General features: G+C 37.3%; 1 protein-coding gene across 1 annotated transcript in view; it reads left to right on the top strand.

The window, feature by feature from the left end:
- Window positions 1–17,663, top strand: part of mpped2a (metallophosphoesterase domain containing 2a) — a 49,905-nt gene extending 32,242 nt beyond the window's left edge. Inside the window, exons 5-7 of the mRNA XM_026266670.1 lie at window positions 12,112–12,227; window positions 13,039–13,152; window positions 16,337–17,663. Coding sequence (XP_026122455.1) covers window positions 12,112–12,227; window positions 13,039–13,152; window positions 16,337–16,455 — 349 coding nt within the window. The 3' untranslated portion in view covers window positions 16,456–17,663. The remainder of the gene's footprint in view (window positions 1–12,111; window positions 12,228–13,038; window positions 13,153–16,336) is intronic.
- The last annotated feature ends 3,371 nt before the right edge of the window (window positions 17,664–21,034 follow it).

Genomic DNA, 21,034 nt, shown 5'->3' with positions numbered 1-21,034 from the left:
CTTTATCACCCTGGCTCTCTTTCTCACTCGCATGGGCATTTATTCACTTACCCCCTTTTCCTGTTGACTACTAAAACCTTTGCCCTAGACTCCTTACAAGCGATATAAGGTGCACGGCTCAGTGGATTGTAGTGTCGCCCACCCTCCTCTCAGACTGATTCTAATCTCTTCCCTCCCAGCAGCCACTTCTTTTTGCAGACTGAATGGAGACCTGTGTAAATAGTACTGCCTTCTTTCAAGTTTCTACTTAAAAGTTCAGGAGTCATTTTGGTAAAAAAAAAAAGCAATTTTGTATTTCTTCCTTTCCCTTTTTCACTTTCTGCTAAAGACGTGAAGCTTTTAGCGCTAGCTTTTAGTGGTAATGCTAATACAATAGAATGAAGAGTGAAAGATGCACATTAGGCGTTTAATTGATGCTTTATATGTTGGTGTGTTCCTGTCATGTTAGAATGAGTGCAGTGGAGATGTGGTCTTTCTTTTAGCGAAAGTTTTCCAAAGAGGATGCTTATCAATTAAAGAATCACAGCCGAAGCAGATTGTTATTGATCACAATATGTAGATGTAAATGTTGACCATTTAGTCTGTGTGCATTCTGTGTACAGCTGATAAAGAGTAGTGATAAAGAGTGCCATGAAAACATGACTCATTTAGCTGGTTTATTACGAAACTGACTTGTGCAACCAAATTATATTTCCCATCATTCCCTGTGATAGCATAAGAATGAAAAAGTACTTAGATATGACATCAGTTACAGATCTATGCACATCCTTCATCAACAAATTAATAATTATGACCAATATGTTTCTGCCATGAATTCCCTAAATTGCCCAAGTCTACAGAATTACAGATTTCTTCTGGTATTATACACACTCATGCATATATTACTACAGACAACATAGTATAAATAGATAATAATTAGATGATTTCAAATCATAATGCATTGAAAATGGTATGTTAGACAGCACTTTGGTGCTGTTCTTCTGGTATAAATTCTGCCATCATTTTAGCAAAATATATCCTACCATCCTTTAAATGCAATGATTTCCAATGCCAGAAGTTTTGCATTTTAAAAAATATATAAAATTAAATATTAATATTTACATTACAATTTAAAGGTTTGTGGTCTGTAAAGTGTTTGTTTTTGAAAAAAAGATTTCTGATGCTTAAGATTGCATTTGTGATTTAAAAATACAGTAAAAACAGTAGAAATTGTCCGATTATCGGTTTTACCGATATTTTTCCAGATATTTAAGCATTTTACATTATCTCATATACTTTATAATTAGAATAATTTTAAGATGACCAAAAGATGACTGAAAATTTTATAAATAAATCTGTCTATATCGATATCGGTTATAAAAACTCAAAATCGATGGAGCCAATTTCTCTTTAATATATTCTTCTGATGGCATGTTCTGAAAAGCATGATACATTTTTTGGAGGATTTTTTGTAAAAATAGTAACTTTTGTAACATTATAAATGTTTTTACTGTACCTTTTGATCAATTCAGTGTTCTTCCTGAATCAAAGTATTAATTTCTTTAAAAAATGCACTGAAACTTTTGGATGCTAGTGAATGTACGTCTTTTTAGCAACTAATACTAGGAAGCAATTTGGAATTCAGTTGCTGTTTGTCGCTTTCTCTCTTCAAGTTTAAATCCACTTTCTAAGCATTAAAAAATAACACTTCATTTCTATTATAAAAGCAGGTGTAGTTAAGCTAGTAGAACAAACATGGCGTCTTTTGTCTTTTCTCTGTTGTTCTGTCAGTCTTTGAGCCCTCTGAACTTCCTCAGAAAAATATCTTTTTGTTTTTCAACGCCTCTCGTTTGTGGATTTCTGAATCCGCTCTGAACAGTAACTCATGTCGGTATGGTGAAGGAGGTAGATTAAACAAGCTCAGGTCGATAAAGGGAAGCAGATGCCAAAATGCTAATTGGTACCGCCTGTGAGCTGCTCTCTTTCTCATCTTCCTCTGTAATCTTTTTTCATCCGCCTCTTTTTGATCTTTGGCTTACAGTAGGAGAATGAAAACAGGAATTTCTGTTGGGCTCTTTCCAAATTCTTCCCGAAACATTTCCATGATTGGAACAATACATTCAGTCCATAGGAATGAGCAGGAAACCTTTACCTGCTTCTGAAGATTCACCTCAGTTTGAATTTCTTCATTAAAATGAAAATACATACTGATAACCAAAAAAAAAATTATAGCCTGAATGCACTATAAGTTGCTTTGGATAAAAGCGTCTGTCAAATGCGTAAATGTTAAAGCATCAATATTTTAAATCCAAGTTTCACATCTTTATTATGTATAGGACATAGTGAATGTTTTTCTTCTAAATATTTGAAACCGGGGCATAGAAAGGCATCTCTGTAAAATGCATCACACAAGCTTCACTCTGGTGAGAATCAGACAGTAGTTAGTCCTACTTTTTTTAATGCTGTTGATTTAACGTCTACCGTCTATAAAATGTTATGGCCTCAGGTTGCAAGTATCAACTATGCAACAATTGAAACACCAATGTGCTACTGACCCATGCAACATTTAGCATAGTAACCGTAGTTTCCATACCGTAGCTCTAATAGCACACACACACACCGAACAGGTGTCTGTTAGACATGCGTGTGATTGAAAATATGTTGGGAAAATATTAGCAAAGTGTCTCTTAAAGGAACACTCCTCTATTTTTGAAAATAGGCTAATTTTCCAACTCCCGAAGAGTTGAGTTTTACCGTTTTTGAATCCATGCAGCCGATCTCTTGGTCTGGCGCTAGCACTTTTAGCTTAGCTTAGCATAGATCGTTGAATCTGATTAGACATTTAGCATCTCGCTCCAAAATGAGCGAAGAGTTTCGATATTTTTCCTATTTTAAACTAGACTCTTCTGTAGTTACATGAAGTTATTTGGCTAGAAACTATACGAACTACCAGATCTGCACTCTGCTCTTTCACCTTTTTCCTCTGTGTCATGTGCTGTGGGTCAGGTAACCTTATCGCACCTCTGGCCCTCTTTCAGTTAAACAGAGTGTAGTCCGGTGTCTCTGTGGCTCTTTTGTGTGTGTGAAAGGGCTTTAGTGTGTGAACAGGGTTGAGTTTGGTGAATGGGGCTAACTGTGTCTCTCCATCTGTCTATCAGAGAGGGCTCTCATTACTCTTTGGCTTCCTGAAATGATCCATATTTCAAAGTTGCGTCGTCCTGCGTTGATGTGTGAATGCACAGGTCTTCGTTTTCTTTTCCGCAAGGCTTTTTATACCTGCCAAGAGGGAAGAAAAGGACTGAGATGGAAGCGTACGGGCTTGGAAAGAGCACACTTGCTCTTTGTTACGTGACCCGAAAAACATACAGTCTGTGTATTCACACGCACACTCATGTTCTCTCTGGCACGGCGAGACATTTATCTACCCGTGTGCTCTTGAACTGTTCTTTATTTTTGCACTGCACAATATGTTTTCCCTCCTGGATGAACATTAATTATTCGAATAACTGCTGTAGATGGTAAATCTTTTGTGTCCTTGTGAATATTGACATTAATGTCTCTTACTCACTAAACCTGTCAAAAATAGGCCAGGGTCGTCTTTTAGCCCAAAATCAAAAGATGATATATTATAAAGGGCTATTGAGAAATATTTGCATTATGACATTGTTTTTCATGACACATTTAAACTCTCTTTACCATAATGGGGAAAAAAGTAATTACTTAAATACAGCTAAAAAAATATATATATATATATATATATTAATAAAAATGTGTAATTCATGGTAGTTTTGCTAAACTGCCTCTAATTTATGCTGATTAAAAATAAAAATTAACAAGAAATGAATTGCAGTAATAAGTGAGATTTTTATTATTATTGTTATTATTTATTAAAATATTTGGATTGTTTATTTTATTTTATTTTGTTCACTTTTACTTATGGTAAAGGAAATTGAGGAATAAAAAGTTATTATGAATGGTCCATTTTGTGCAAAATAGTAAAATATTTGTATAAAGTAATATGTTATATAATAATACGTACATATATAAAATATGTGTATATATGTAAGTGTGTGTGAATGTGTAAATAAAATAGGAGAAAAAACATAGGTCTTTTCTTGCTTTAGCTTGTAAAACTTTATTGTATCTATATTAAAATTGATTAAATGTCTGTATACCATTAAAAATAGTTTATTATTATTATTATTATTATTATTATTAAAAAAAAGTACATTTTGCAAATATTTGAAACCTGTCAACCTATGGCAGAGGTGTTCAGCACCTTTTTTTTATCTTTAGATTTTGTTGTGATTTTTAATGAGGTTCACTGAGAAATTATTTACTGCCTGCTCTTGAACTCTTTTTATATTCTGCACAGAACAAAATGTTTTCCCTCCTGAATGATCATTAATTACTCCAATAATTCTGCTGAAGTTCGTAGACCTTTTTATCTCCTCGTGAGCGTCTCACCTCAGCTGTGGAGCTCATGTGCGTAGTGTGAAGTCATTTCCAGCGCTGTTGAGCTGGTTAAATATTTAATATGTGTCTGACACTTTCTCTGTACAGGGTTCAGGTACTGAATCCCTCGGCTTTGACTTTAGTGTGCATGTGCAAGACACACATTCACCGGAGCTCCCGCTTCCCGCAGAGACTGCTGAATATTTCACTGGCGCACCGTGCCCTTTGATGCCTGCTTTAATCCTTCATGGCGCTCTGCAGGAGGAGCTCTCAGGGGACGTGTGTGTGTGTGTGTGTGTGTGTGTGTGTGTCCGCACACACGTGCGTATGTGTTGGATGTGTTTTAATGAGCTATATTTTTTGTTGAAAACTTGAGTCGTGTCTGATGCTATTTTTTTCTTTCACTTCTCCTGAAAACTCACATCCGGTATTTTCAGAATCAAAAATGCGGGTGTGTTTTTTTCGTTCAGTTCCTGTGTGCTACACCTGTTTAATTTCCTTCCTCCCATAACCGTGTTTATACCTTTCATCCCTGATGTACCTTTCATTTCCAAAATGTTGAGACGTAGTCAACACTGTTTTGCAAAACGCATTGAATTTGGAGGTTGTGTTACAAAGACTGTGATAGCACCTGGTATTAACATCTGTCTTGGGTGATCCAATCACAAATGAGCAGCACAAAAATACAGCTGTGATTCCGTGAGTCTTGGGTTCAATCATAAGGTAGTTTGTAAATTATAAATAAAATAATAATAATAATACAAATAATAATAAATAAATTACAATAATATATATTTATATATATATATATATATATATGTGTGTGTGTGTGTGTGTGTGTGTGTGTGTGTGTGTGTGTGTATATATATTATGATTTTTCATTTTTTTAATTAAAATTTACTTATCACTTGCTTTAAAGCAAGCGATTGTTCTCAAAAATTGCCTGTCTAAAAATCAGACTTTTTATTTATTTAATTCACCGTTTTTTTTTTTTTTTTTTTGGTATCGTGGTACAATATCAGAAGATGCTGTTTGAATTTCAATGTAAAAAAAAAAATTTTTTTAAAAAAAGAAGGATTTATGTTTGGGGTTTATTGTTTAGTGTCCCGTTCTCTCCCTGAGGACAGCACCATCTTATTGCCCCACAGTTAAGCATCTGTCCCTCTTCACTCGTGTTGTCCTCCAGGACACCTTTAAACTCGGCCGTTCCCTCGCCCTCTGCCCGCATCCATCCGTTACAGTCCAGCACAGGTCATTATCAGCATCCCAAACAGAGACAAACCCCACTATTACCGGCTCATGTCTCCTCCCCTAAGTTAAGCTGCGAGTGGCTTTGGGCCGAGAGGTCATTTATCAGGGGTCGGTGCATTGGGTATCATTATGGCGGGACTCTGGGTGCTTGATAAACTGGAGATGAGCGCTTTGAAACTGGGCATTACACGTGTGTGGGGATAGATAAATATACTGTCCTGTGGCAGTCGGGTCGGCCCCCCTCGGGACAAATAAAACCCCTATTAACATCCAACCCTTCATTGCGTTTGACAGGCGAATCAATTAGGCGGGTGTTGAGGTGACCTGTGTGCTGCAGTGACAGTGAGGTGAGGGAGCAGATGAATGGAGCGGTCACTGGAGCTCTCTCTGGGGACTGCAGTGCACTGCTCTGTGCTGGATCACTGTCACATGATGAGCCGTCTTTCACTTCCTCACACTTCCTGCAGCTCTCCGTGCTGCCTGTTTTCCTTCCTTTGTGCCTCCTTTCTTCCCTTTCCTCTTTTGCCTCTGCTGCTTCATTGATGCCATACCTCCTTCTGCAATTTCTGTTCCTTTCTTTCTTTCTTTCTTCCTTCCTTCCATGGGTCTTATATGATATAAGACCCATGGAAGGAAGGAAGGAAGAAAGAAAGGATGAACATGGGATATAAGTTATATCCCATGTTCATCCTTTCTTCCCCTTCCTTCCTTCCATACTTCCCTGCTTCCTTTTTCTTCTTCTTTTCCCTCTGCTTCTTTGTTGATACCGTGGCTTCCACCATTCATCACCACACTTGTCCTTCTTCCACCCGTTTATAATTTCTTTCTTTTCCTTCATTTTCTTAGTTTTTTCTTTCTTCCTCTTCCATCCTTTTTTCTGTTCTGTTCATCATTACTTCCACTATCACTGCCACATTTTTCCACCTTCTCTCAACTTCCCTTCCTTTCTTTAATACTTCCATATTTTTCCTACTTTCTCTCTTTCCTTCTTTCCTTCCACCTCTTTATTTATTTTTCTCCCTTCCAACCTTCACTTCATCATTCATTTTATTATTTGTCTTGTTCTTATTCTCTCATTCAGTTCTGTCTTCCTTCCTTCTTTTTCCCCATTTTCTCCCTTTCTTGTCCTCCTTCATCCTATTTTTTCTTTCTTTCTTTCTTTCTCCCCTTTCCTGTAATCTTTTTTATCTTCCGTTCCATCCTTATTAGTTTCTTCCTTTCTTCCCTTCCTTGTAGCTTAGTTTTTTCTTTCCTCTTTTTCTCTTCATCCATCCATTCCTCCTTCAATTGATCTACTTCCTTTCTACTAGCCTTCCTATCTTCCTTCTTTTTTGTTTTCCTTCTTGTGTACATTCTTCCTCATCCCTTCTTCTGTACTTTTCCTCTTAATTCCTTTTTTCTTCTGTCCCTCCCTTCATTCATTCTTTCACTTTTCCTGCCACCTTCTTTACCTTCTCTTCTTTCCTTTGTCTCTCTTCCTCTTTCTTTCCTTTCTTCAACCTATTACTTCATGCTTTCACCCTTCCTTTCTTTTTTCCTTTCTTCCTACGTGCATTCATCATTGATCGTCCTCTTCTTCTCTCATTCATTTCTACATTGCCTCCTCCTTGCTTTAGTTCTCTCTTCCCTTTTGGTTTCTAAGCATAATTTCTTGCCTTTCGTCTACCTCGAATAGTTCTTCATCTCATTCTCTCTTTCGCACACATGCCTCTTCTTTCTCCCCCATCCAGCACTACCACTATTCCCTTCTCCATTGTAGAGCAGATTAATGGTGTCTCAGATGAGTATCACACTTAGGTTTCTGATCTTATCGCAACGCTCCACACGGTTGAACAAAAGCCACGTGAACCTGCATGCACCGTGTGAATACACACCCCCACATTCACTTCCAGGCCTATCTCTGAATAACATCAGATTGTCTTACCAGAGGAAGGCAGATTTCACCCCTGACCTGAACACGACCCTTTCATATCGTGCCGTAATCCATGACATGAACGACTCACCGTGCCCGCTCTCAGACCTGAGAGTCAAAGCATTATGCCTGAAAGAGTTCAACAATGACAAAACATGACTCTTTTCCCATCCTGGCGGCAGACGTTGTTTAAACAGTGCTGTTTCTTAGGCCATGGCAGGGTCAGACCTCAAAGCCTGGTGGACTTTTTAATCGTGTAACCGGTTCAAGCGAGAGCTCGTGCTGAGTGAGGGTGGAGTGTTTGTGTTCATAAGCTCGGTGGACCTTCCTTTGTAATGGTGGAGGAGGTAAACATTTCGGGAAGACTGTGATTTTGCTCTGTGGTGCTGTGGCGTGGGTCAGAGGAGCGCTGTGTATTGAGAGTTTAATGTTATCTCGCTCCCCCTCTCTCTCTCTCCATGTTTGTTTTGTCTATTATATTTGTAGGCCTCTGACCTTTGCATTGCTCGGTGTGTAATGTCCTGCTTCCTGACAGCTGGAGCTAGTAATACTCCATCCGTTCCTCACACATGAACAGAGAGCAGTATATGAGGAGACAGAGAGGCTGTGTGTGATGATCGAACTCACTGGGATTGACATAGGGGGACAAACACTCATCAAATATGATGCATTAAGTGACCTTCCTACAGTGTTTTGATACCAAATTGCTAATATGTATATTTGAAATAATTGTACATTTTTGCAGAAGTCGGTGTCAATTTTAGTAGGACAGGAAGTTTTTCATACTGAGAGTATTGACTTCTGTAAGCTGTTGTGTAAGCAGGGCAGTTTGAGTCACATCTGTTTCAATCATATATTTCTTGTCAGTCTCTGTAACGCTGTAAATGTAGCCTATATTGCAAGTAATCACATACTACAGGACACTTTAATGTACGATTAAATGTAATTATCCACTGAAGTTGGAACATTAATTCTTGCACTACAAAATCATTGTACTAATTAACTCGAAAATTGAAACTTTAAAAGTTTGAAATCATTATTAATGTGTCATAGTACTAATAATTATTCTGTAGCAATAGGATTGTGCAAGTACAATAATTTCTTCATTGTTTTCTATTCTTTCACTAACAATATTGTATGATCAATACGAAAAAACTAAGAAAAGTAAACAAAAACACAAGTAATATAAATAATGCTTGATTTTAAAGCTATCATGTTAATTGTGTGTGTGTGCGTGTGCGCGTTTCCATGTGTGTACTTAGTATTTATTTATTTACTCACTCACCGGCCACTTTATTAGGTACACCTGTTCAATTGCTTGGTAACACAAATTGCTAATCAGCCTTTTGCATGACTGCAACTCAGTGCATTTAGGCATCTAGATGTGATGAAGACGACTTGTTGAGAAAGAAAGGGGATTTAAGTGACTTTGAAAGTGGAATGGTTGTTGGTGCCAGACGGGCTGGTCTGAGTATTTCAAAAACTGCTGATCTACTGGGATTTTCACGAACAACCATCTCTAGGGTTTATAGAGAATGGTCCGAAAAAGAGAAAATATCCAGTGAGCGGTAGTTGTGTGGACGAAAAAACCTTGTTGATGTCAGAGGTCAGAGGAGAATGGGCAGACTGGTTAGAGAGTGTAGAAAAGCAACAGTTACTCAAATAACCACTTGTTACAGCCAAAATATGCAGAATACCATCTCTGAACCCTGTAGCAGACGGGCTACACCAGCAGAAGACCACACCGGGAGCCGCTCCTGTCAGCTAAGAACAGGAAACAGAGGCTACAGTTCGAACAAGCTCACCAACATTGGACGATAGAAGACTGGAAAATGTTACGTGGTCTGATGAGTCTCGATTTCTGCTGCGACATTCAGATGGTAGGGGCAGAATTTGGCGTAAAGAACATAATGCGTGGATCCATCCTGACTTGGTTTAATGGTTCAGGCTGCTGGTAAAATGGTGTGAGGGATATTTTCTTGGCACACTTTGGGCCCCTTACTGCCAATTAAGCATCGTTTAAACGCTACAGCATACCTGAGTATTGGTTTTGACCATTTCCATCCCTTGATGACTACAGTGTACCCATCTTCCAGCAGGATAGTGCACCATGTCACAAAGCTCAAATCATCTCAGACTGGCTTCTTGAACATGACAATGAGTTCACTTTACCCAAATATCCTCCACAGTCACCAGATCTCAATCCAGTAGAGCAGCTTCAGGATGTGGTGGAACGGGAGATTCACATCATGGATGTGCAGCAGACAAACCTGCAGCAACCACATGATGTTATCGTGTCAATATGGACCAATATCTCTGATGAATGTTTCCAAGACCTTGTTGAATCTATGCCACAAAGAATTTAGGCAGTTTTGAAGGCAAATGGGGGTCCAACCTGGTACTAGCAAGGTGTACGTCTATCATTACTGATTTGTTCTGTTTGTTGTTGTTGTTGTTGTTTTTTGGATGTACTGGCATTATTAGATCTGAAAATGATTTTCAAGGATATTTTGAGTGCAATGAAAAAAATGTCAAATAATGTTATCTCCGTCTGCATGAATTACAACTGTACACAAATTTATTCTGACATTGTGCAGATGGTGGATCTGCGAGAGGACTATCTAATCTGGTGCGTCAGTGTAGCCGGATCACATCCCATCCTCGCATCTACCAACTCAAAACACACACACACACACACACTCACACCTCTGTACAGTATAATAAGACTTATGTGCTTGGGTCCATAGAGGAAACAAGCTTTCCTTAATGTGTCCGGGATGTCATTAATCTTTATGGAGGTTAACAAATGCACTCGCACGGAAGGTGTATTTCATTCACGGACACTAACAATGGGTCCTTTGTGCAGTCTGATCTCCCAGCGTCCGTACCTTAACATTCCTACCATGCACTACACGATATGAACGAACGTTGTGTTTTCTGGATAATATATTTATTTGAGAAGATTATTTGAAATATGCTCAGGTCGTGAGATATAGGTTGGATTTACGCCACACCGTCTGCGCTCATGTTATCGTTCTTTTTCCCGTTTTTAGAAGCCAATGTTGCTGGAGTGTTTTCGACCAAAGCTCCATTTTGTGCAGCGTCTGTGACAAATTGCTGCCGCAGCGCAGAACGGCCTGGTTCGCTATGAGTTATGTCAAGTCAGAGCTGTTTAAGACTTGTACTTCCCCCCCCAAGACACATTTCTGCTTATCCTCACCACAGGGATGAAATGCAATACAGCCTTGTCAGCTTAACATACACATTTTCCTTCTCCTTTCTTGACAATTTTGTATAAATCTGTTCACTTTGTTGCAGAGTTCAGTTCCTTGTTCGAGACAACAACCTAAGACCTCTGTAAATTCTCTGTTTTTTTTTCCCCCCGACTCTCTAATTTTTTTTCTCTCTGCAGATAGAGATTGAACGACTGCAGGAAGTGTTTTATATGTGTCAGGTCTCCCCTCCGCTCGATCGCTGTTCGATAATCATTGGAGGCTGTCGCTGTGGCGGCCTCGGATTGTAACAAAGCTTATTGATGTTTCTGAGCCCTGATTTCCCCTCCTGGTCAAATTCAATACGAAAAACACTGCAGCGAAGTCAAAAATAGCACCTAAAACCTTCCTGCCTCTCTTTTTCTCTGTCGCTCTCTTATAAAATTGTAACCCTGTTTGGAAACAAGTAAAAAAAAAAAAATTATGCTGCTTATGAAAAACCACATCGTGGATGTTGTGATTTATATGATAGATAGATTACTTTTTTTTTTTTTTGTAAAATGTTTCTCACATTGCTCCTCATTTCTTTGTTGCTATCACATTTGTATAACATGAAACTAGCACAGTACCTGCACGAATATATCTATTATGGTTAAAAAAGAAGAAGAAAACTCCAGCACGATCTCCATCCGTTTACCCGAATCCATAATCATACATGTGTAGCACTTTTGGGCTTTGCTAAAAGCTTTTCGTCAGGAAACGTGTTCTGCGCTGTCTGTAATTTTCTATAAAGAGTGCTCGACTTCCTGTTCTGGTGATTTCCACAGACGGTGATTAGTGTTTTTCACCAGACCTGGGACAGATGGACGCTCAATTTATCATCAATATCAGACCCTCAGCTTGACACAAACATATAGATGTATAAATACAGCCGCATACGAGCGCGCTCTCATTTTTCACATTATTTCATTTGGGCGTCGTACCTACATTAACCCCGTGGCTTTATTTGAGCTATCAATCTATAGCAGTCATGGGAGAGGGGGCTGCTTGCTCTCTGCGGCTGCATCTCCCAGAGCATTTGCATTTATTATGGCAGCCTGCAGTGAAGCCCTTCTCATTTCACACTTTGAAGCTTCCTCCAGGGATGGATGGAGGAAAGAAGATCACTTTGACAGGTTGAGATTGTTTCTCTGCATCCGCCGTCAGCTGTCATTTTAAACGGCGCGAGCACGTCTCTGTCCCGCCGCGTGGATGGATGCATGTGTGGTGCTTATGGATGTGTTTTTCTGTGTCTCCCCGCAGGACGCCGTGGTTTAATGGCTGGGGTTTTAACCTGCCCAGGGGACAGTCCCTGCTCGATAAGTGGAACCTCATCCCAGAGGGCATTGATATTCTCATGACCCATGGGCCACCCCTCGGTGAGTTCAATTAACCAATCCTAATGGAGTTCCATCCAATTATTCAAATGCTTGAGAATACATTAAATGGCTTTCGCATGAAGCCTGTTGTCATGCATGTCAAGAAACCCGTCATACGAAGTTATAGGAGAGGGAAAGAGTGACATTTTTGGCATGCATGAAGTAATATCTGTCTTCAGAGCATTTCATTAAAACTAAAATTTAAACCATAATAACACATTTTCATTACTTGAAATGAATGTTACCTGAAATAAAATAAAATAAAATATTAAAAAACATTTTATTTCTGTAGTACGTTGTTAAAATTAAAACTTGAATTCAAAATTATATCAACATATATATTTAAGCAAGCAAAAAAAAAAAAGAAAAGAAAAAAAAAGACAAAACCGTGCAACAAAATTGGCAAAACTTAAACTATGATCTATCCTCAGAGCAGGGTATTATTGTTAACTAAAAATAAATTAAAAAAAATATAACCATAAAAAAAAATACTTGAAATAAAATATACATTAAATTAAATTAAATATATATAAAATCAAATCAAAAATGAAAAGTTTCATTTCAAAAGAAAAATATAATTCCAAATAGTAACAAAAACTATAATGGAATATCAATGATAGTAAAATAACTAAATTAGAGTTGTTGTTTTCTTTTTATTACGATTGTCTTGTCTTTTAATGCTTCATGTTAAAAAGCGCTAATGCTTGGACATGAGTCACAATGTGAGCTGTTTTTCCTCTGAGATTTGAAGCTGGTATTTATGGTATGTGTGTGTGTGTGTGTGTGTGTGTGTGTGTGTGTGTGTGTGTAGGTTTTAGGGACTGGGTACCGAAGGAGCTGCAAAGAGTTGGGTGTGTTGAGCTGTTAAACACAGTCCAGAGGAGAGTCCGGCCCAAGCTCCATGTCTTCGGAGGAATTCATGAAGGTGAGTAACCACAAAGAATGAAAAAAAATGAATCATTGTGCACTACAGTGATTTCCATTGTTGAAGGGTGTTCATTGACAAATCATAAAAAGAGAGGCAACAGCAATGTGATAAAATATACCAAAAGTTCAGTCATTAATACATTTTTATGAATTATAACCACAATAAAGACTATAAAAAAAAGAAGCCAGAAATATTGCAGCATCACTTTAATATAACAGCTACACGTCATTTAGGAACGGTTCCCTTTTGGTTCCCAGTATCCCTTTAATTTTATAGCTTTGAGCAGACCAATATCCCTGTATGATAACCATAAGCACAGCTGATGGATCTTTTGCTGTAATCTGCAAAACAGGCCTAAATAAATATACTCTACTATTCAAAAATTGGGGGCTGTTATGCTCACCAAGTCTGCATTTATCTGATCAAAAACAAGGTATAAAAGTATTGTGAAATATTATAGTTTAAAATAATTGTTTTCTATTTTAATATTTACTCAAATCTAATTGAATCCTCTAAATGATTGTGGTCCAGAGGTAGTCAAGGACGCATTATGATCAGATCTCAATGTAATGTAAACACAATCCAATCGTGTCTGCATTCATAGGTCAACGTCACACAAAACCCCGCCCCTGCTCTCCCGAACCGTCAGAAGAGAGAGGCTTTGGACCGATAGGGAGACTTGTACAGTTATTATCTTTTGTTAAATGTACCGTGACTTCGGGTTGACTTTGCACCAGGGCCGTCCTCTGCAGACTTATTTTGCGTTGTTTTGCATGATCGGTTATCCAGATATAGAAATCAGCTGGTGTTGCCAAGTGTAAACGCACCGTGTCCTGATTAACTGATGATCCGATCTGCCTGATCGATGCCAAGCAGTGTTGGGGAAAGTCTCTTTTAAAAGTAATGCATTACAATATTGCATTACTCCCTAAAAAGTAACTTATTACATTACTTAGTTACTTTTTATTTTTTAAATATGAGCAGGGCTTGATTATTTTTAATATAAGAAGTTTATGTATAGAAATTGTAAAAGCCCTTTCACACCACAAAGTGTAATGAATAAACCTAAGGCTGAAGGAAAAGTAAATTCACGTCTTTACAGTATACGCAGGAGAAGGCGGTTCTACACTTTTCAGCAATATAACAATGAAGCACAATTGTTAGTTTATCGAAAGTTTTTTTGGATAAAGGATCATTTTTGCTTATTAGTATGGTTGAACTGATCATCAAAGGTCAGCAGCAAAGACACATGATCGCAGAGCGCACACAATGTCTCTGTTTCTCCTAATATGGGGACAGGAGATTTGTCAGTCAATAAATGGGAAAACAAAGTAACTGGTGTTACTTTTTAGAAAAAGTAAGTCAGATATTTTCTTGTAAATTAATGCATTACTTTACTAGTTACTTAAAAAAAGGTATCTGATTACATAACTCGCATTACTTGTAATGTATTACCCCAAAACTGATGCCAAGTGTAAACGTAGCCTTTGTAACAGAAATGTCTTTTATAGATTGAGAGTCTCAGAACATTAGCTACATCAGCACAAACATATAATCCCAATAAGCAGTTTATGATATAAATAGATATGGATATGAGTTGCATTTTAACACCAGATTTGGCTACAAGTTTAACCCAGTGCTGAGGGAAGAGGGATCAGAGAGACCTGCCTTTGGGTTCAACTTCAGACTGTGTTCACCAGATGTGCTGCATGCCCTCACTCTCTCCTCCCTCCAGCTTCTGAGGCTTTTCATTATTATTATATTTTTAATTAAACATGTTTAAGACAGAGAAGGGTTTCTGGGCCCAGGGGCTAATTTGGACAAGTGCTCCACTTGAGGAAAGGCCTTGTACGGTTTATTGTGTTTACTCAGTGTGTTTGTATGCACACACTCACAGTCAGTGGGCAATCTATAACAGTACAGTACATCCACAGACATGCTGCTGTGATGTAAGAAATACTGCTGTGGCACATATAACATATGAAATAACCCCATATATAACGTACCAAAAATTATGTAGCAGGTCTATACAGGTGGAGCTGGGGGAGGTGGAGGGTTTCTGAAGCGCATGACAAAAAACTGCTACAGAAAGCGATACCCATATGTAAGCAACAAGCTCACTGGCTGCTTATACAAAATAAATGATGTAATTATATCAGATTGAGTTAGAACCTACTGTACATTGACCTGTGCCATCTAGAGTTTCATGACAATACTTTGTCTCGTTAAAAAGTGTGGAATTAAATAATGTTCAATAATAGAAAATACAGTGTCGTTCATAGGTTTTGTGCCAGTAAGATAATTGGCATGTTCCGAATATAAGACCATGTTTTTTTTTCTTGGAAATACATGTGAAAAAACGCGTTCGTCTCTTATTCAAGGTCTAGATTTTGACATGTCAATAATACACCCATGATAATAGGTGGCGCCAAAAATGCATAAAATGAGTGTGCCATGAAATAAGTAATGTAATGTGTGTTGGAAAGAGCGCAAGTGAAAACAAAATAAAAAGAAAATGCTTACAGCGGCATGAGTAGTGATTGTCATTAGCCTGCTGGGACCAAACATTCTTTGTAAGAGATTAAAAAAAAAGACACAGTACCCAGCTTTGAAGAGTACAATAAGATTGCACTTCTACTTTTAATACAATTTTGGTAGGCTACTATGAGATGGATGGACTAAAGTTATATAATTCAAATGGGCTACCTGTTATTTTTATTTATTTTATTTTTTTACATCATTATTGAAGATAAATGTTTCTTGAGCAATAATTCTCTCTATATTAGATTGAGTTCTGAATGATCATGTGACATTGAAGAGAGTTATGATGCTGAAAATTCACCTTTACGTCACAGGAATAAATTACACATTAAAATTTATTAAAATATAAAACAGTTAGTTCATGTTCCACAATAGTTGTGTTTACTGTTCTTTTGATCCCATAAGTGTAGTTTTGGTGAGTTTAAGAGACAAAAAATTCTTACCAACCCCAAACTTTTGATCTTTTCTGCACCATTTAGTGGATTATTTTGTCCAAAATGACTTAAAAGTGAGGGAAAACACCAGCAGATGGTATTCAACTAAAGAGAAGTCATATGGTTTGAAACCGTTATTATTGGATGATTTGTTCTGTAAGTTTGGTGAAATGAATATTAACTCCTCCCTCCCTGGTTTCTTCTAGGTTACGGCATTATGACAGACGGGTACACGACATTCATCAACGCCTCTACCTGTACAGTCAGCTTTCAACCCACAAACCCTCCCATCGTGTTTGACCTCCCAAACCCCCCCAGCTCTTGAGACGCCTGTGAACATTGCCGTATTCTCCTTTACCCCTTATGTTTTCTAAAACTACTTTTTAAAGAAAAGATATTTGAATGTTTCTTTTAAAACCGGCAGTCTTTTGCTAAAAGATTCAGTGGAGGTTTCTGATGACAGATGAGGTCATGGAGGTGTCGCGAACAGAAGTGGTGAACAATCTTATGAAAAGATCTGATTAAGTCTGTAAAATAATACGCTTTGTGAATTTGTAAAATTGTCTCTTTTTTTGTCAATATTCGAAGTAAGTTGGTATGGGATGCCATTGTTCATTTTGTATAATCTTTTTTTTTTTTTTTTAGGATAATTAAGCTTTCTTTTTGCTGACAGGGATAATGCCTTAAACTAGCTTTAAGTTCCTCCGGCTGGAGCCCCTTCTTTCTGCTAGCCAAGAGAAAGCGTCATATTTATTGTTTTTTTTATCCAAAAGTAAGGGGGTTTCTCTTTTTTTAGTGCTTTTTTTTTGTTTTTGTTTTTTTTTTTTGCATTCAAAGAACACTTTCTTACAAGCGCAGGGAAGACATGGATGCATTTTAACTCATGTATATTCTGGAGCGCCTCATTCTGCGTATTGGAAAATGTCTTAAAATATGAGTATATCTATATGTATGCGTGTAAGCTGTAAAATCTCTAACTAAAATTGTGTTTGTTCTAAGCCTCTTGAAGAATATCATTTTGCCTGTAAGTGATGACTTAAAGTGCGTGAAGCGCACACAATGCTCTTTTCTGTTTTCATGAAATGTTCCTCTGAAGCTCTTTCAGTGTTGCCTACTTTACGGCGTATTGTTCCATACAATAAACAAGTACTCGAGTTAAAATTATTTTAATGTACAATCTCAAAGGTTGTTTTTTTTTTTTTCTTTGAACCTGCCGAAACCAGGTTTAGTTGTCCTTTGATATCTTGCATATGATAGTTTTTGTTTTTCTCCTTTTTTTTTTTTTCTTATAGTTTTGCACTGTGTAAATGCAGTCTTGCTAGCACAAAAAAAATGATGCCAATGGTTGTTTCAACTCTTGCCACTGTAAATGCCTCTCAGCTTTTCTTTCAGATACATTCTCCTTCCTGGGATAGTTTAGATACATTTCTTCTTTTTTATTTTTATTTTATTTTTTTTTGTCTTCAGGTTTCATTGTGATATATTTAGCTGCCTTTATATGCAAAATAAAATTGCAAGATTTTTACTTCTCAACATTGTTTGGTTCATTCTCGCCTCTAGTCTAGCTTTGCATAGTCGAAGTCCACAGGTTTTTATTATTCACCTGACACCAATGTTGTGACTTGTTAGTGATAAAATCTTTGAAGGGGTTTTTCAGACCATTTGTGGATTTACTTGCAGTCAAATTAGATATTCACAAGCAGAAAAAAATTATATTAATAGTAGTACTGTTAGTATTATTAATATTAATATGTTTATACCTTTGAAACGTAATTGGTCAGACAGTTCTTAGTGGGCAAATAAGTAGACCAGACTTTATGGAAATTGTCAAATGTACAGCTAAACAGCGCTGTTTTTATTTCATTCATCTATTTATTTATTTTAATTGTACCTAAAAGAGCAAATTGCAGTAATATCTTGTAAACTACTACACTTATAATCTAATAGCTCAGAATGTAAATATTTGAATCGAAATTAAATACATTTGAACATCTCTTTGATTTGCCCTTTTCCTTTGTTACCAATAAGAACTGCCCTCTGCATCTTTTTTCAACTGAGGTCGGAGTTATTGTCATCTGACATCTCCTCATTCCTCAATGCGAAACCTCAAAAGATCTTTTACATCCTCCAAGCAACCGTCTTCTTAATGTAAGTTTTCACGCTCACAGGAACCTCCTTCACATTTATCTCTTTGTAATCCAATTTGAGATACACATGAGCCAGCGGTACGCTAAAGAGAAAGAAAACCAGCAGCGCTCTGGCCTTGGAGTCAAAGTGGGGGATCTTTTTTTGCCAACCTGAATCCCTCCAAGGCCACAAAAACACACTTTTCCACAGTCTCATATTCACCCTCCCCCATCCGGATTAAAAGCAGTCACATCAAAGGCTCCAAACCAATTAACACTTCCCCCAAACGCGAGCATGAAATATAGCCCCGGACCAGCTCGTTGGCATAATCCACATAATCATATTAGTGTAACCCTGTGAGCTGGCAGCCTGACACTGGCACTTTTGTTTTCTCAAATCCTATTTTTAGAAGCACCTACACTTTCTGTGTTTTAAAGGAACAACGCAACTAATATACTACTTTTTACATTTGTGAGTGGTGCTTTTCATGTAAAACTAGCCACCACAATGCAACAAAGTGTTGCAATCAGACAGCATAGGAGTTCTGAATGTTTTTTCAGCTTTTTGCCGTGCAGTTGCTAAAGTTTTCTGAGAAGAATTTAGCATTATATGGTTACTAAGATGCCTACTTAAATATATATATTTCTGTAGAATTCTAGAGAATAAAAATGTTGAAGAGAATAAAAAGGCTAATTTACAGTTGTTAAACTTTCCTAATCAGTCATGATAGCAACTAGCATTACATTTTGTTGGTTGTTTGGTAGAAATACATTGTAGAATTATTGCTATACAGAAAAAAATAATGATAAAACATCCTCAAAGATAGTGGTATCTAGTTTTAAGTAAAGATGTTAGCATTTTTCAGTAGCATGATTCTATGTAGATTTCCCGGTAACGGCAATATTGCTGTTTTTGTTGAATTATATTGCACACACAACGCTTAACTGTGTACTAACTAAATGAAAAACGTTTCTTATCCATGTCAATTCCATTTTTTGTCCCAACCTGTGATGATTAGCATTACATTTTGATGTTTTGTTTCTAGCGACTGCAATCAGGTCCCCGTCCAAAGGGGAATTGGTTTTTAATGCTAACTTAAACATTTTAAAGACAAACCAACTTTGAGATATGAGGTTGTTTATCAATTGTATAAACTTTGTTTAAACTGTAAATCATTTTTATACTTATCTATCATTTTTATTAAGTCACTGACAATGCTTCATGCGATTGTAGTTCTTTTCCTCATTAAAGTACACAGTCATATACCTTTGTCTTTTTGTCAGATGTTGTGAACACCTCATACATGGCTGGTTTGGGTCATGGTTTATCACCATACTAAAGACTTCTGAAAAATCCCTATGGGAAAATACTTTCAGAAACAAGGCTGCTGAAAAAGTGGGTGGGCACTGTTGCACTCTTTTACACTGAGTAGCCACACCCACAATAAATGCACATTGGACTGATATACCACTCCTCATGTGTATTAATCAAGCTGAGTGCTTTCAAATGTGTAGCTTACTAGCTGTACTATTTATATAAGTGCACAGCTTGAGTAGCCGTTAACTACAGCTAAGTTGCTTCCTAGATACACTAAAGCATAGCCCTTTTCTCTCTCTCTCCCAGCTGTCCCTACCTTAAATGAAGGTGAAAGTGTGTATGTCAATCTAAATTGTGTTGGGAGCATGTGTGAGTGTATTAATTACCTTGTCTGGCAGCGGGGGCCAGGCATTAATAGGTGCCCGTGACAGGGACTGCTATTACCCTACGACGCCCCGACAGCTTCTATTAATATTGGAAATTTGTCAACTTAGCCTTCGTGCCACTGTGATGAATGACACGCAACTCTGAAGGCTAATACCCACCATCACTACTTGAGAGATTTTGTGTGTGTGTGTTTGTGTGTGTGTGTGTGTGCATGCACACTACATGGATATATAAGATAAGGTTTAGACTGAAAAGAGCAAAGTACTTTTTTTTTTGGTTTATATATATATATATATATATATATATATATGTATGTATATATATATTATTATATTATTATTATTATTATAAACTATCATATGGCTTCAGAAGACTTAGAATATATGCAGATTTGACCAAAAGCATGAAAAAATTAGCCAAAATATTTAAAGAACATACATGTGACAGGGATGTTTAGACCTTTGTAGATCTTCCTGCTTGTGTCGTTTCTGTGTGGGCTTACATGTTACTGCATATGTGTGTAAATGTGTATAAAACCGCCTTCATAAGTCTGACTGTGCTGCCGGGAGCTTAGTATGCAGTGTTTACGCTTTCCTAATTGAACCCAGCCTTGCCTTCATTGTAATCTGGATTTAATTTGGGCCTGACTTGACTCACCCTTGAAATAATGAAGGAAAGTCTGGGGGAAGAAGAGACGTGTTAGGTTCCTTTGTTACCCATTTCCTCATTGCCCATGTGTTGCGCATTATCAAAGAAATCACTGTAATATTATTTTATTGTTTCAGTTGTGATTAAAAGATTAGCCGTATCTGGGCTGGAAAAATTAAAACACCCCAGCTCATGACTGTCCTGGTCACTTACAAACGCACAGCCTCTCTAAAGCTCAGAGACATTACATGGCCTCATTACGTTAGAAAAATGACTCTCCATGGATTTCCATGATAAATGCATCACTATTTTGAGCGACAGTATATTTTTCTCTTGATGTTTAAAAACGCATTTCTTTCGCCAAGCTTTTGAATAATGCATCTCTTAAATTGTGACTGCAGTTGAATATGATCAAATGTGCATTC

This window comes from Carassius auratus, chromosome 7, assembly GCF_003368295.1.
Source record: "Carassius auratus strain Wakin chromosome 7, ASM336829v1, whole genome shotgun sequence".
NCBI classification, from domain to species: Eukaryota; Metazoa; Chordata; class Actinopteri; order Cypriniformes; family Cyprinidae; genus Carassius; species Carassius auratus.
This window is presented reverse-complemented; position numbering and strand designations above follow the sequence as displayed.